This window comes from Schistocerca cancellata, chromosome 5, assembly GCF_023864275.1.
Source record: "Schistocerca cancellata isolate TAMUIC-IGC-003103 chromosome 5, iqSchCanc2.1, whole genome shotgun sequence".
NCBI lineage: Eukaryota > Metazoa > Arthropoda > Insecta > Orthoptera > Acrididae > Schistocerca > Schistocerca cancellata.
In genome coordinates, this window is record NC_064630.1 from 222,830,487 (window position 1) to 222,845,475 (window position 14,989).

At 43.6% G+C, this 14,989-nt stretch overlaps 1 protein-coding gene across 1 annotated transcript in view; it reads left to right on the top strand.

Annotated features, from left to right (window-relative positions):
* The window catches only part of LOC126188457 (orexin/Hypocretin receptor type 1-like), a 520,725-nt gene that overhangs the window by 412,733 nt on the left and 93,003 nt on the right, over positions 1-14,989 (top strand). The window contains exon 2 of the mRNA XM_049930060.1: positions 2,040-2,220. Within this exon, the coding sequence (XP_049786017.1) occupies positions 2,040-2,220 (181 nt within the window). The remainder of the gene's footprint in view (positions 1-2,039; positions 2,221-14,989) is intronic.

Sequence of the window (14,989 nt, forward strand, 5' to 3'; positions counted from 1 at the left end):
TTGTCTCAAATTTGTAAATCATAGTAAACTGTACATGTCTTCGAGCATTTTTTACAACCCGCCCCATAGTTGGAAACTCCCCGGAGAGCGAGGTTGATAGATGGAGCTCTATTTTGATGACTATCAAAGGCTCGGCCCTGCTTTCCGAAGAAGATATGCGTCAATCGGCGTCTTGAAAACGAGCGGTCGTCTATTTGTTTTATCACATGAGGAGCATGTTGGCAATATACTTTTTGCTGCTTTCTAGGATAAATAAAAGAGATTTCTGTTGTTACTTTACACTATTTAACTAAAAAATAAATTAAAAAACATGCAGACCCACAGAAAACGATCTCGTTAGTTACCTACATCCAGTATTTTCTAGTCAATGGATAGAAGTTAGCTGTAGAGAAAGTGCTATTTCATTTAATAACTTTGTTTTAAAGAAAACGGTTCGATTCATGGTGGTGAATGAAATTTTCGTTGCCAACATTTTCCCAGCAAGGTGAGTAGAGGTGGTGGTGTAAAGTTCGTCATCACCAGTCTCTGCGCCAGTGTCATGAATTACATCCCGAGCCTCTCCGTGGTGTCTGATGGAGTGAGGGCCTGTAGCACTGTCGATTATTCGTCCGTCGTATATCGACGTTAAGTTCGGCGGACATCTCGGTGCTCTTGGTGACAGGTAGACTATGTGCCGGCACTGAGTTCCACCCCTCCCTCCCCTCATCCTCAACAACACAAACCCAACACTACACTGTACAAACGGTCATCATAGCCACACACATAACACTTCAAAACAGATTGGAAGAAGGCAACGGCAAACTATCTCCACTAGGACTTTGCCATGATCGGCGGTTCTGGATTCCTGCATCTGCTCCCCTATGCTATATCTTGAGTTTGGGGCTATTTATTATTATTGTTGTTGTTGTTGCCGTTGTTGCTGTGTCGGCCACTGTGAGAGACAGCTCCAACACAAACAAGGCAGGAAAGGCATTGCGATGGCCGGTGGAAGGGATCCAAAATCATCTGTACATTAAACTTTCTAATTAATAGGACACTTTATTTCTAAAAAGAAAGAAAACCATAACTTAACTTCTTATCAGCTGGCTTGATGTTCTTATGTGCCTCCTACGTGCATTTACATTGACACACTATTACCACTCTCAGAAAGCAGGCTAAGTACGGTCTTCCTTTCACTGAGTACTGATGCTCTCGAACACTGCAACGATACTGGGGCTGACGAGCGATGGACGCCAGGTTAAGCCAGCGTTGACAGGGGCTCTGAACTCTGTCTTCATGGAGGTGTAGCGGTGCCCGCTCCTTCAAATGGCGGGCGGGTCAGCGCCTTCTTGATGGCGTCTCGCGGCACTGCGCTGATCGGTGTGCAGTCGATGCTTTAGGACTGCACAATTATTATTATTATTGTTATTATTATCCTCTTATACCTAGCTGCAACGCATCATGTACTTGTTATTAAAGTCAACCGTTAGGCGGCCGTTTTCGTTGGTACACCTAACTCCGGCCCGATTTGGCAACCTTTTGCACATCTTTAACATGAATATCTGTTGACAAATCACTTTAGAAGATACGTTATTCTATCTGTGTTCTGTATGCCAAGCAAAGCGACCTCCTTGTGTTTGCAGTCTGGACCCTTTCAAACGCTTATCGAGTTTCCATCTCTCTCCCCTCTTCCCAAACTGGGTCTCAGAGGGCTACACTGTCATATGGTGTGGATGAGCAATTTTGAAAGCCAAACAGGCGCCTTTCTTGAAGATGAAAGCGGCTGACATATTGGTGTTAACAGACGTGGCCATCAGCGCAAAGCTATACGATGAATCTGCTGCGCATTAGCTAGGTGTACAGTAATCTTTTTGTCAGACTGTGCCTCGTGTTTCAGGTAAGGCGGTGCCGTTCATTGAACTGATGATGGTACACTGGTAGGAGCTGACGATCCCGGCTATCAGCTTCCAGTACTCCTACACTGCCTGCGAGTTGCTGCATGTCTGTGGTAGTGGCTGGTCAGTCGACAGATAGTGAGGAGGCGTGTTGTTGTGTTGCAGGCAAGGCGGTGCCGTTCGTGGAGCTGACGGTGGCGCACGCGTCGGTGCTGACCATCCTGGCCATCAGCTTCGAGCGCTACTACGCCATCTGCGAGCCGCTGCGGGCCGGCTACGTGTGCACCAAGGCGCGCGCGCTCCTCATCTGCCTGCTCGCCTGGGCCCTCGCCGCCCTCCTCACCAGGTCAGCAAACAAGCTTCCTACATCTACGTAGTACTCTCTGTGAATTTCTTGCGGTGTTTTTCGCAAGCGAGCTTCTAGTTGGAAATGCTAAACAACTCTTATCGAAGTATAGTGCATGTCGTTCGCAGTTGATTCATCTTGTAGTGTCTGCAAACACCTCGCTCCATTGAAAATACGTCATCTATTGCTTCTGGAACGTTACGGTGCTAGATAACTGCTTATGTTGCATCCTGAATCCCACGTTACGCTTCAAACTCTAGCCTTTTATTCGACAGGACTGAAGTCTTTGAGCTGCCGTCATTTTAGCAAACGATAGTATTGCAAAATGACTGAAGACAAATGATGCTATGGCTCTTCAATAAATCCAAAGCTTATACCTTCTCCTACTTCTCTTCGCTTTTGTCCGTCGCCAGCTTTTCACCAGATTTGAATCCTACTGTACGATAACTTGTTCGTCTCTTCCACTAGAGCGTGCATTCTGTTTTACGTGCTCTTTCTCTTCACACATACTTTTCCACTACTCCTTATTCCATTGACAATTTAACTGTTGTCGGATCCAGAATAAATCGTTCTTAATTTTTTAGCAGCCTCAAGGGATTAAACTGCCACGAATTTTCGACCAAGTACTCCCTGTTTATTGTCAAGGGGAACGACACCTGATAGTCCAGCTGTTGGCTGTGACATGTCTGAGTCCCTTGGTAAAGCTATATATATCATCTCATCAAAAGTATACGGACACCTACTGGTGGACATTAATTTGGGGTGCATACAAGCTTCGCCTTTATTACAGCTTGGACTCTGCTGGAACCACTTCCAGTGGGGTGTCTGAATGTCTGTGGAGGAATGCAGCCCATGCCACACCAAGACCCGAAACCATAGAAGATAGTGATGATGGACGTAGGGGTCTTGATCGAAGTAGACGTTATAACTCAAAAATGCCTTGTATTGGGTTCAGGTTAGGACTCTGGCCAGGACAGTCAATTTTAGGAATGTTATTGTCCACAAATCATTGCCTCGCAGATGCTGCTTTATGACAGGGTGAACTGTCGTGTTGATGCAATCATCGTCTCCAAACTGTTCTTCTACTGTACGCAGTGCAATGTGCTTTTAAACGTGTTCGTGTCCTTCCGAGTTTAGCCCTTTCTCAAGCGCAATAAACAGACATGACCGTAAACACGGAGAACGTTAACAAAAATGGCTCTGAGCACAATGGGACTCAACATCTTAGGTCATAAGTCCCCTAGAACTTAGAACTACTTAAACCTAACTAACCTAAGGACATCACACACACCCATGCCCGAGGCAGGATTCGAACCTGCGACCGTAGCAGTCCCGCGGTTCCGGACTGCAGCGCCAGAACCTCACGGCCACCCCGGCCGGCGAGAACGTTAACACCGTTTCCTCCGCACCTCTCTGCTGATGGCAAGTAATGTTCTCCAGTCCTTTCGCCTAACTCTTAACCTTCCACCGGATTACTAGGTGGAATAGCGCGATGCATCACTGCAAATCATTTCTTTCCAGTCATCGAATATCCAGTGGCGACGCGCTTTACACCACCTATGACATCGTTGACTACAGAAATATGTGGCCTATGGGGAGTTCTTCGACCAGCGTACGCAGTTCTTTCTAACTCTCTAAGCACAATCACCGTGCTAGGTGGATTGATGTTAGAACTTTGGGAATCACGAGTGATTCCTTTTTCCGTTGATTTCATGCGATTTTTTGCAGCTACCCTCCGCAATGTTCGACAGTCTTTATCCGTCTGTAAACGAGGTCTGCCTGTAGTTGTTGTTACCCCATCGCACTGCCGCTTTACAGTTACACCACCAACAGTCGATTCAGGCAGCTTTAAAAGAGCTGAAATAACCCTAAACGATTTGTTACTCAAGTGACAATAGCCCTAAACGATTTGTTACTCAAGTGCATGAGCTCTCCTGAGGGCCCATTTCTGCTGTTACTGCTTCTATGCCTACCGTTGTGGCCGAGCGGTTCTAGGCGCTTCAGTCCGGATCCGCGCTGCTGCTACGGTCGCAGGTTCGAATCCTGCCTCGGGCATGGATGCGTGTGCTGTCCTTAGGCTAGTTAGGTTTAAGTAGTTCTAAGTTCTATGGGACTGATGACCTCAGATGTTGAGTCCCATAGTGCTCAGAGCCATTTGAACCACTTGAACTGCTTCAATACTCGCCGCTGCTTTTTAAACTGGTAAATTCACCTCTTCTGCCATAGAGTTGTCAATTCCACATTACATAGGAGTGTCCGGATACTTTTGACCGTATATTGTATGGATATACGTTGACTGAAAGTTCGATGCGCCTGCTTCAAGCATGGGATACCTGGACCCATACCGAGCTGATAAGCGTGTTTTCAGTGATTTTTATTTCAGTGGCTTCTTTAATTACACTGTCGCAAAAGCGATTACTGTGTGCCACGAAAGAAGTTTCATCAAATTTTATCAGATGACCATTTTATAGCCCATGCTCAATTAAAGCAGATTTTTAGGGTAGCGTTGGCGATAAATCTCTTATGCTCATTCCTGCATTGTTCTACAGTGCCCTTTGGGGCAATATAATTAAAGAAGCACTTGAAACAAGAATCACTGAAAACAGTCGTTATAGAGACGTCAATTTACAGTTCAAGTTTGTGTCGCTGATGCGCGCATCAAACACTGAGTCAACATCTGTCCAGACAGGGCGACACAATCTGAAGCTAGAGAAAATTAGGGCATACCAGCAGCATACCAGTATTCACTCCATTTCACAATGTTCAGGCAGTACTTGGTCGAAACTTCGTGGCACTTTAATCACTTGACGCGGCTGGTAATCCGAGAACATTTTATTGAATGTAACTGCCGCAAGACTCTCCAGTGTTATATTACGTGACTGTACGTGAAGGAAACATGGTGCAGCATCATACATCTGGGCATACTAAACGTAAAGAAGGCTATTTTGTCGATTTCACTAGTCGGTAGTATATTACCGGATGAGAAGACGGTTCCACGGTTTGCCTTGGTATCTCTTCTGACACCACCATCTCCAGGAGCCCAGGAGCCCAGCTTCGCCCTAAGGATAAGATACAGAACACCAGGAAGCACTTGGATGTATGCGCACGTTCTCTTATGGTGCGCATCTGCAACTGCCAAGAACGCTCACGGCCTTGTCCTGGCGAAGGTTCAACGCTGCTACGGATTCCTAACAAACAACTTCGCGGAATGAAGCCATAGAGAATTAGAAAAGAAAATTGAATCAGCTTTCGTAAAACCAGTGCAGTGCGGACCACAAATCTTCCGAACGCACAGACATCTATTTGACGGCGAGAGACACCGGCACTTCTCATCTTCATCGTGGGACAAAATTCTTTGTGAAGTAATGACTTCGAACAAGCAGTCCGCAAGTTCCCCAGTGAAAGGGTGGACGCAGTACGACGTCAGACAAGTTTTATCCTCACGAAGGCAAAGCCAATAGCACCAAACAAGTCTACGTATGAGCACAGTGGCCTACTTGCACTACACAATGATGAAAGAAATTTGGTTCTTCCCGTTGAGGTCAACGCAGCCGTAATTGTGGAACATGCGAGCTGTGATACAAATATCTGTATGATACTGTCGAAGATACTTGCCAGAAGCTTCCACGCGACCCAGTATCGAGTATAACAATAATAAAAAAAACATCTGAGCTTCTTAAGCACTCGTCGCTGGAGGAAAGTGTGTCAAAAATGTTCTGCCTCAGGCACCGAACATTGCGTTAGACACAGCCTAGATGCTAGACATTTCTATCGGTAAATGATGATAAGTTCGTTATTTTGTCCCTGGACGCGGAATATCTGAGCAAAATTCTCACTAACACACAGTTCACTATGCAAGAGTATAAAGACGATATCTTCCTCTTCATCGACGCCCTCGTCCACCTCAAAAGAAGTAAATGCTTTGTCCACAGAATACCTATGCACGCCGATCTGTACGTGCACTTCATTAGCCATCATTGTCCGGCACAGAAGCGCACTGCGGTAAAAATGTTGGTAACTGGTATAAAAATGATATCAGATGTCGATAACATACCCCATGAGATCAGCCACCTACAAGAGTTCAACAGGAACAACGGTTACAACAATCACCAAATAAATAAAGATTTATCTAGTAAGAATCGAAATGAGACTAACGACAAGTAGTTCGCTGTTTTGACATTCTGTTGGTCCGTGTTGTGTAAGATCAGCTGTTAGTTAAAGAGACACAAATCAAATCGTTGTTAAGGCCTCCATCAAAACTCCGCCTATTATTGAGACCAGTTAAAGATGTGGCACGTCTCAGAACACATTCGATCTACAAAATACCTTGTGAGTGTGGCCTTTCTAAGGTCTAATAACCAGTGCGCACTAAAAGACTACACAGGAGAGAGCATTAGAGGTTTTATTGTCTGCACTACACAGAAAATACCGCTTTAGCTGAGCATACTCTAGAAGATGGCTACCGGATCAAGTCTGAGGAAACCTTTGTCGTGGCTCGCACTAACGACTCCTCGTACAGTGTAATTACGGACGCCATTGGAAAAAGAAGCATTGAAAAGACTCCTAATAGAGACAGCGACCTGCATCTCAGCGCTGGCTCGAATCCAGCTATGGCTGAGTTGAAGTGTACATTGAGTCAACGAATGCGCATTTATGGCGATGCCGTGAGCATCAGTGATGTCACACCGGCAACGAGAGTAAGAGTATATAAGGGCATATCAGCAGCTCACTGGCGGTCATACAGCTTGACAACGGCCAAGAAGTGCTTGGTCGAAAGCTGATGGCACTGTAACTGCTTGACGAGGCTGGAAGCCCGAAAACATTTTAGGCAGTGTTACTGCTAGATGCTGCATTATCCTCTGGTGTTGTATCATATTCTCTACTAACCACTTTTTTGATCAAATGTTCTCGCCACTACATACTTCAGTACTAATTTTTAACGTTTTGTTGTTTCTTCTACTCTACATCTTTCTGTTGCGTACTTTTCGCTTACTTGCTATTTCGATCTCCAGACGTACAGTTTGAAAAACTACTCATAGCTACACGTTAGTGGCAAAGAGCCGTATTTAAACTCAATCAAATTAAATCTTTGTGTCATCACTGACGAGATAGTTGCCACATATGATAGGGCTTGGCGATACGTAGGCGAAAGCACGGAAGCAAAATTAGAATTCAACATCCCGTTGATGAAGAAGTGCTTATGGATGTAGTAGAAACTGTGATTGAACACAGTTTGCGACAAACCTAAATGTTTACTTACGATGAATGTTGTAAGGACGGGATAAATAATGATATGTCCAAAGAACAGGGCACCGTTCTGAAGCATGGACAATTATTTAACGGCAGTCAGATCACGTTTTTTTACTGTGTAGTAGTGTCCACTATTGGACTAAACCAACTATCCACCTCCCAAACGATTATTCTTCTCAACCTCACTCGTCTTATTCCGAATTTTCTGGTTACGGCAATGGATCCTACTACTCAGTGAATAGTGTGCTCCGACTGTTATTGGATAATACTTCAACACAATCATTCAATGTTTCTTCTACAATCATCTTATTATAGCAACACTCTACCTTTATCTCTGCGAAAATGTGAGAAGCACAGACTTTACCATTTTCTGCAAAGGGGAAAAATGAATAACACTATAAAAGAAATCAAAAACATAAAACAGGACCGCTATCTCAGACCTGCAAGTGTACTCGTGGTATTCGGCGACAGTTGTGGGTGGTCTACTTATTTTTTATATAACTCATATATGTGATCAATAATTTCTGAAATTAACATTGAAATGCAAGTTTCCAAAAGGAATACATCTTTCGCTTCTACTTCTAAATATGCTAATTATGCTTTCTGCCTCGCTTGAAAATTCTGAACGTCTTTTGTTAATAGTTCTTTGCACAAAACATTTTTAATAGAAGAGATAAAGCAAATATGCATAACTAATATTGCTCCACTGCAATATAATACTTAAATACTTACCAACAGATTTTCTTAGTGTGCTTTCTCCTGGAAGCTACAATTATGCCAACTCACATGGCGTGATTACTTTGTCAGCTTATTCGCAACACGTACACTCAATACAGGCTCACTTTGGTCATGACTAAAACATTCGTTAAAATATGTAGATCCATAATGGAAATTTTTATATTTAATTTGTAAAAAATTCCACAAGATCAAGTGCTGTAAAATTTTGCAATACATTTTACGCAGATTAGTCCTCATTTGTAGTTTTTGATTTACTACAGAAATACGTCATGAATTATGCAACATCCGAAACGAGCTTTTCCTTTGGTTGCAAGATATGGAGGACACAGCGAGTCACAATAATTAATAAATTGGTATGTTTGTTATCATGTCACTTAATTTGGTTAGAATTTATTAGTTAATAGTTGTTACTATAAAAACTTCCTTGGTCAACTGATAGCAACATAAGAAACCACAAAGGTATTCAAGAGTGTGTTTGCAATTTTTTCTAGATGCTTTTCTAGACATTAAACTTACTGGATTCATGTCTCTAAAAATGTTTATTGTGGAATTGTGTAAAACATTTCTTGGCAGAAAATTAGGACGAAGTGTTGGTATCACGAGCCTAATTCAAGAAGCGGTTATAATTTAAACGTTATCACAAATACTACAATACTGCACCCAAACGAAATACAAATTGAAGTCGCTATGAAGCGACTGTCGCGAATAAAAGAGCATTCGTCCTACAATAATAAAAAGGGAAATCATTCCATGCGTTTTTTATTTCTTCATAAAGAAAGTGGTGCTTCTAGTATAACTGCAGATGGAGCATTATTAGATATCCATATCTGATATTAGGACGATTAAGGTTGTCAAGAAGACGAAATATTTTCACTATTTGGAGGCTGTGTTCGAATAAATTTACGAGTTCCACGGCATTTAGTCGAGTTCGGTAGTATACGTCTTCAGAACGCCAGCCACTTGTGGATACCTCTCTCCATGTGTACACTTGGAACTGTGATCATCGTTCAAGACGCTATTGCACTAGATGCCTGTTAATTTAATTGTTTGTTGACACTGACCTAGAAAGCCGTCTCGCGTATTTAACTGATTGCTGAAGGAAGACAAAAGGTTAAGCCGTGAGGTTGTATACAGGTTATGCTATTGATTATTACAGGGATGGTAGAGGTTTCTAAATTCAGTAACTTGAGGTAGGGAACACATGAAAGCAAATGAGTGATTAGTTTCTCGTTGATTAGAAAACATTTACGCTTTATAAAATCAGTTTAAACACATATGAAGTGTTAAAAGTGGCGACCACGAATCTCACTGGTCGCAAAATACTAAAATTTTACATTCTCTCGGAGGTACCTGTTGTCTAATGTAGATTGAGCTAGGCAACTAACACCCTACCAAACAGTTGCTCCTTGTTTTTTACCGGGTTTTCATACATCAATTATTTAATGTGAACCAACAGGAAGAAATTTGCCGTTATTACGTAATATATCAAGGTTAGATATAGTGGGAATTAGTGAAGTTCGGTAGCAGGAGGAAAAAGACTTTTGGTCAGGGTTATAAATACAAAATCAAATAGGGGTATTGCAGGAGTAGGTTTAATAATGAATAGGAAAATAGGAATTCGGGTAAGCTACTACAAACAGCATAGTGAACGCATTATTGTGGCCAAGATAGATACGAAGCCCACACCTACTACAGTAGTACAAGTTTATATGCCAACTACCTCTGTAGATGACGAAGAAATTGAAGAAATGTATGTTGAAATAAAAGAAATTATTCAGATAGTGAAGGGAGACGAAAATTTAATAGTCATGGGTGACTGGAATTCGAGTGTAGGAAAAGGGAGAGAAGGAAACGTAGTAGGTGAATATGGATTGGGGCTAAGAAATGAAAGAGGAAGCCACCTGGTAGAATTTTGCACAGAGCACAACTTAATCATAGCTAACACTTGGTTTAAGAATCATGATAGAAGGTTGTATACATGGAAGAACCCTGGAGATACTAAAAGGTATCAGATAGATTATATAATGGTAAGACAGAGGTTTAGGAACCAGGTTTTAAATTGTAAGACATTTCCAGGGGCAGATGTGGACTCTGACCACAATCTATTGGTTATGACCTGTGGATTAAAACTGAAGAAACTGCAAAAAGGTGGGAATTTAAGGAGATGGGACCTGGATAAACTGAAAGAACCAGAGGTTGTACAGAGTTTCAGGGAGAGCATAAGGGAACAATTGACAGAAATGGGAGAAAGAAATACAGTAGAAGAAGAATGGGTAGCTTTGAGGGATGAAGTAGTGAAGGCAGCAGAGGATCAAGTAGGTAAAAAGACCAGGGCTAGTAGAAATCCTTGGGTAACAGAAGAAATATTGAATTTAATTGATGAAAGGAGAAAATATAAAAATGCAGTAAATGAAGCAGGCAAAAAAGAATACAAACGACTCAAAAATGAGATCGACAGGAAGTGCAAAATGGCTAAGCAGGGATGGCTAGAAGACAAATGTAAGGATGTAGAGGCTTATCTCACTAGGGGTAAGATAGATACTGCCTACAGGAAAATTAAAGAGACCTTTGGAGATAAGAGAACCACTTGTATGAACATAAAGAGCTCAGATGGAAACCCAGTTCTAAGCAAGGAAGGGAAAGCAGAAAGGTGGAAGGAGTATATAGAGGGTCTATACAAGGGCGATGCACTTGAGGACAATACTATGGAAATGGAAGAGGATGTAGATGAAGATGAAATGGGAGATACGATACTGCGTGAAGAGTTTGACAGAGCACTGAAAGACCTGAGTCGAAATAAGGCCCACGGAGTAGATAACATTCCATTGGAACTACTGACGGCCTTGGGAGAGCCAGTCCTGACAAAACTCTACCATATGGTGAGCAAGATGTATGAAACAGGCGAAATACCTTCAGACTTCAAGAAGAATATAATAATTCCAATCCCAAAGAAAGCAGGTGTTGACAGATGTGAAAATTACCGAACAATCAGCTTAATAAGCCACAGCTGCAAAGTACTAACACGAATTCTTTACAGACGAATGGAAAAACTAGTAGAAGCCGACCTCGGAGAAGATCAGTTTGGATTCCGTAGAAATACTGGAACACTTGAGGCAATACTGACCTTACGACTTATCTTAGAAGAAAGATTAAGTAAAGGCAAACCTATGTTTCTAGCATTTGTAGACTTAGAGAAAGCTTTTGACAATGTTGACTGGAATACTCTCTTTCAAATTCTAAAGGTGGCAGGGGTAAAATACAGGGAGCGAAAGGCTATATACAATTTGTACAGAAACCAGATGGCAGTTATAAGAGTCGAGGGACATGAAAGGGAAGCAGTGGTTGGGAAGGGAGTAAGACAGGGTTGTAGCCTCTCCCCGATGTTATTCAATCTGTATATTGAGCAAGCAGTAAAAGAAACAAAAGAAAAATTTGGAGTAGGTATTAAAATCCACGGAGAAGAAATAAAAACTTTGAGGTTCGCCGATGACATTGTAATTCTGTCAGAGACAGCAAAGGACTTGGAAGAGCAGTTGAACGGAATGGATGGTGTCTTGAAGGAAGGATATAAGATGAACATCAACAAAAGCAAAACAAGGATAATGGAATGTAGTCGAATTAAGTCGGGTGATGCTGAGGGAATTAGATTAGGAAATGAGACACTTAAAGTAGTAAAGGAGTTTTGCTATTTGGGGAGCAAAATAACTGATGATGGTCGAAGTAGAGGGGATATTAAATGTAGACTGGCAATGGCAAGGAAAGCGTTTCTGAAGAAGAGAAATTTGTTAACATCGAGTATAGATTTAAGTGTCAGGAAGTCATTTCTGAAAGTATTTGTATGGAGTGTAGCCATGTATGGAAGTGAAACATGGACGGTAAATAGTTTGGACAGGAAGAGAATAGAAGCTTTTGAAATGTGGTGCTACAGAAGAATGCTGAAGATTAGATGGGTGGATCACATAACTAATGAGGAAGTATTGAATAGGATTGGGGAGAAGTGAAATTTGTGGCACAACTTGACCAGAAGAAGGGATCGGTTGGTAGGACATGTTCTGAGGCATCAAGGGATCACCAATTTAGTATTGGAGGGCAGTGTGGAGGGTAAAAATCGTAGGGGGAGACCAAGAGATGAATACACTAAGCAGATTCAGAAGGATGTGGGTTGCAGTAGGTACTGGAAGATGAAGGGGCTTGCACGGGATAGAGTAGCTTGGAGAGCTGCATCAAACCAGTCTCAGGACTGAAGACCACAACAACAACAACATCAAGGTGTTTTGAAATATAAATAACAACATAAAATAACCAGTCATCAAATTTTAAGTCTTTGATTTAAGACTCGTTTCTGAAGTCGTGCTCCATTTTCTGGCGGCAGTTGCTAAGTTTAGCTGAAGTGCGCTGCTCCTTTCCAGTTTGCAACAAAATATCTGTAGTCCTGCGTAAATACGTTGCGTACTTTCTTCGAGGGTACTTCATTTAAGCTTAACACGTTCTACTTTAATAAGACCAGCGCAGCTGAGCCAAATTCTGAGACTGCCATCTAATAAAGTCGCATTGTCTCCGAAACGTGACGTACGTAATTTTGTAAATTTTATGTAAAATTTTTTGCCTGGTTACTTCATATTTTTATTTGTATTTTAAACAGTCACGGAAATAGCCAATTAAACACGTGTATGTGTGAAGACTGTATTTTGTTTCCAAAATTTGTGCCACCAATGACGTGTCCCACATGTACACTCCTGGAAATGGAAAAAAAGAACACATTGACACCGGTGTGTCAGACCCACCATACTTGCTGCGGACACTGCGAGAGGGCTGTACAAGCAATGATCACACGCACGGCACAGCGGACACACCAGGAACCGCGGTGTTGGCCGTCGAATGGCGCTAGCTGCGCAGCATTTGTGCACCGCCGCCGTCAGTGTCAGCCAGTTTGCCGTGGCATACGGAGCTCCATCGCAGTCTTTAACACTGATAGCATGCCGCGACAGCGTGGACGTGAACCGTATGTGCAGTTGACGGACTTTGAGCGAGGGCGTATAGTGGGCATGCGGGAGGCCGGGTGGACGTACCGCCGAATTGCTCAACACGTGGGGCGTGAGGTCTCCACAGTACATCGATGTTGTCGCCAGTGGTCGGCGGAAAGTGCACGTGCCCGTCGACCTGGGACCGGACCGCAGCGACGCACGTATGCACGCCAAGACCGTAGGATCCTACGCAGTGCCGTAGGGGACCGCACCGCCACTTCCCAGCAAATTAGGGACACTGTTGCTCCTGGGGTATCGGCGAGGACCATTCGCAACCGTCTCCATGAAGCGGGGCTACGGTCCCGCACACCGTTAGGCCGTCTTCCGCTCACGCCCCAACATCGTGCAGCCCGCCTCCAGTGGTGTCGCGACAGGCGTGAATGGAGGGACGAATGGAGACGTGTCGTCTTCAGCGATGAGAGTCGCTTCTGCCTTGGTGCCAATGATGGTCGTATGCGTGTTTGGCGCCGTGCAGGTGAGCGCCACAATCAGGACTGCATACGACCGAGGCACACAGGGCCAACACCCCGGCATCATGGTGTGGGGAGCGATCTCCTACACTGGCCGTACACCACTGGTGATCGTCGAGGGGACACTGAAAAGTGATGATGATGATGATGTTTGGTTTGTGGGGCGCTCAACTGCGTGGTTATCAGCTCCCGTACAATTACTCAATCTTTACTCACTCCAATTTCGCCACTTTCCTGGATGATGATGAAATGATGAGGACGACACAAACACCCAGTCATCTCGAGGCAGGTGAAAATCCCTGACCCCGCCGGGAAACGAACCCGGGACCCCGTGCTCGGGAAGCGAGAACGCTACCGCGAGACCACGAGCGGCGGACGACACTGAATAGTGCACGGTACATCCAAACCGTCATCAAACCCATCGTTCTACCATTCCTAGACCGGCAAGGGAACTTGCTGTTCCAACAGGACAATGCACGTCCGCATGTATCCCGTGCCACCCAACGTGCTCTAGAAGGTGTAATCAACTACCCTGGCCAGCAAGATCTCCGGATCTGTCCCCCATTGAGCATGTTTGGGACTGGATGAAGCGTCGTCTCACGCGGTCTGCACGACCAGCACGAACGCTGGTCCAACTGAGGCGCCAGGTGGAAATGGCATGGCAAGCCGTTCCACAGGACTACATCCAGCATCTCTACGATCGTCTCCATGGGAGAATAGCAGCCTGCATTGCTGTGAAAGGTGGATATACACTGTACTAGTGCCGACATTGTGCATGCTCTGTTGCCTGTGTCTATGTGCCTGTGGTTCTGTCAGTGTGATCATGTGATGTATCTGACCCCAGGAATGTGTCAATAAAGTTTCCCCTTCCTGGGACAATTAATTCACGGTGTTCTTATTTCAATTTCCAGGAGTGTATTAGTGATTCAAGACCTCGTGCCACCTGAAATAATAGATCCTGACCTGTAGTCATTATCTAGGTACTCATTTCAGTATCGTTTCGTCTGTATAATGTCGACTTTGTACAGCGTATCCCAGACCCTTATGATACCAGTTACACAGCTTATACAGGACACTAATCTGAGTATTTTGAGATAGCTTTGGGACCAATGAGGTGTTTATGTCAGGCGATATGATGTTTCGATGGAGTAACACATGGGAGTCACTTGTTTGTAATCTGTGTATGTTGTGTAACAAACAGACGCCTATCATATCAGTGCTGGTGACGTTCTCTCTACAAACAATACATCGAAATAACCAGCAACCAGCTGCATGAAAGAAATTTAA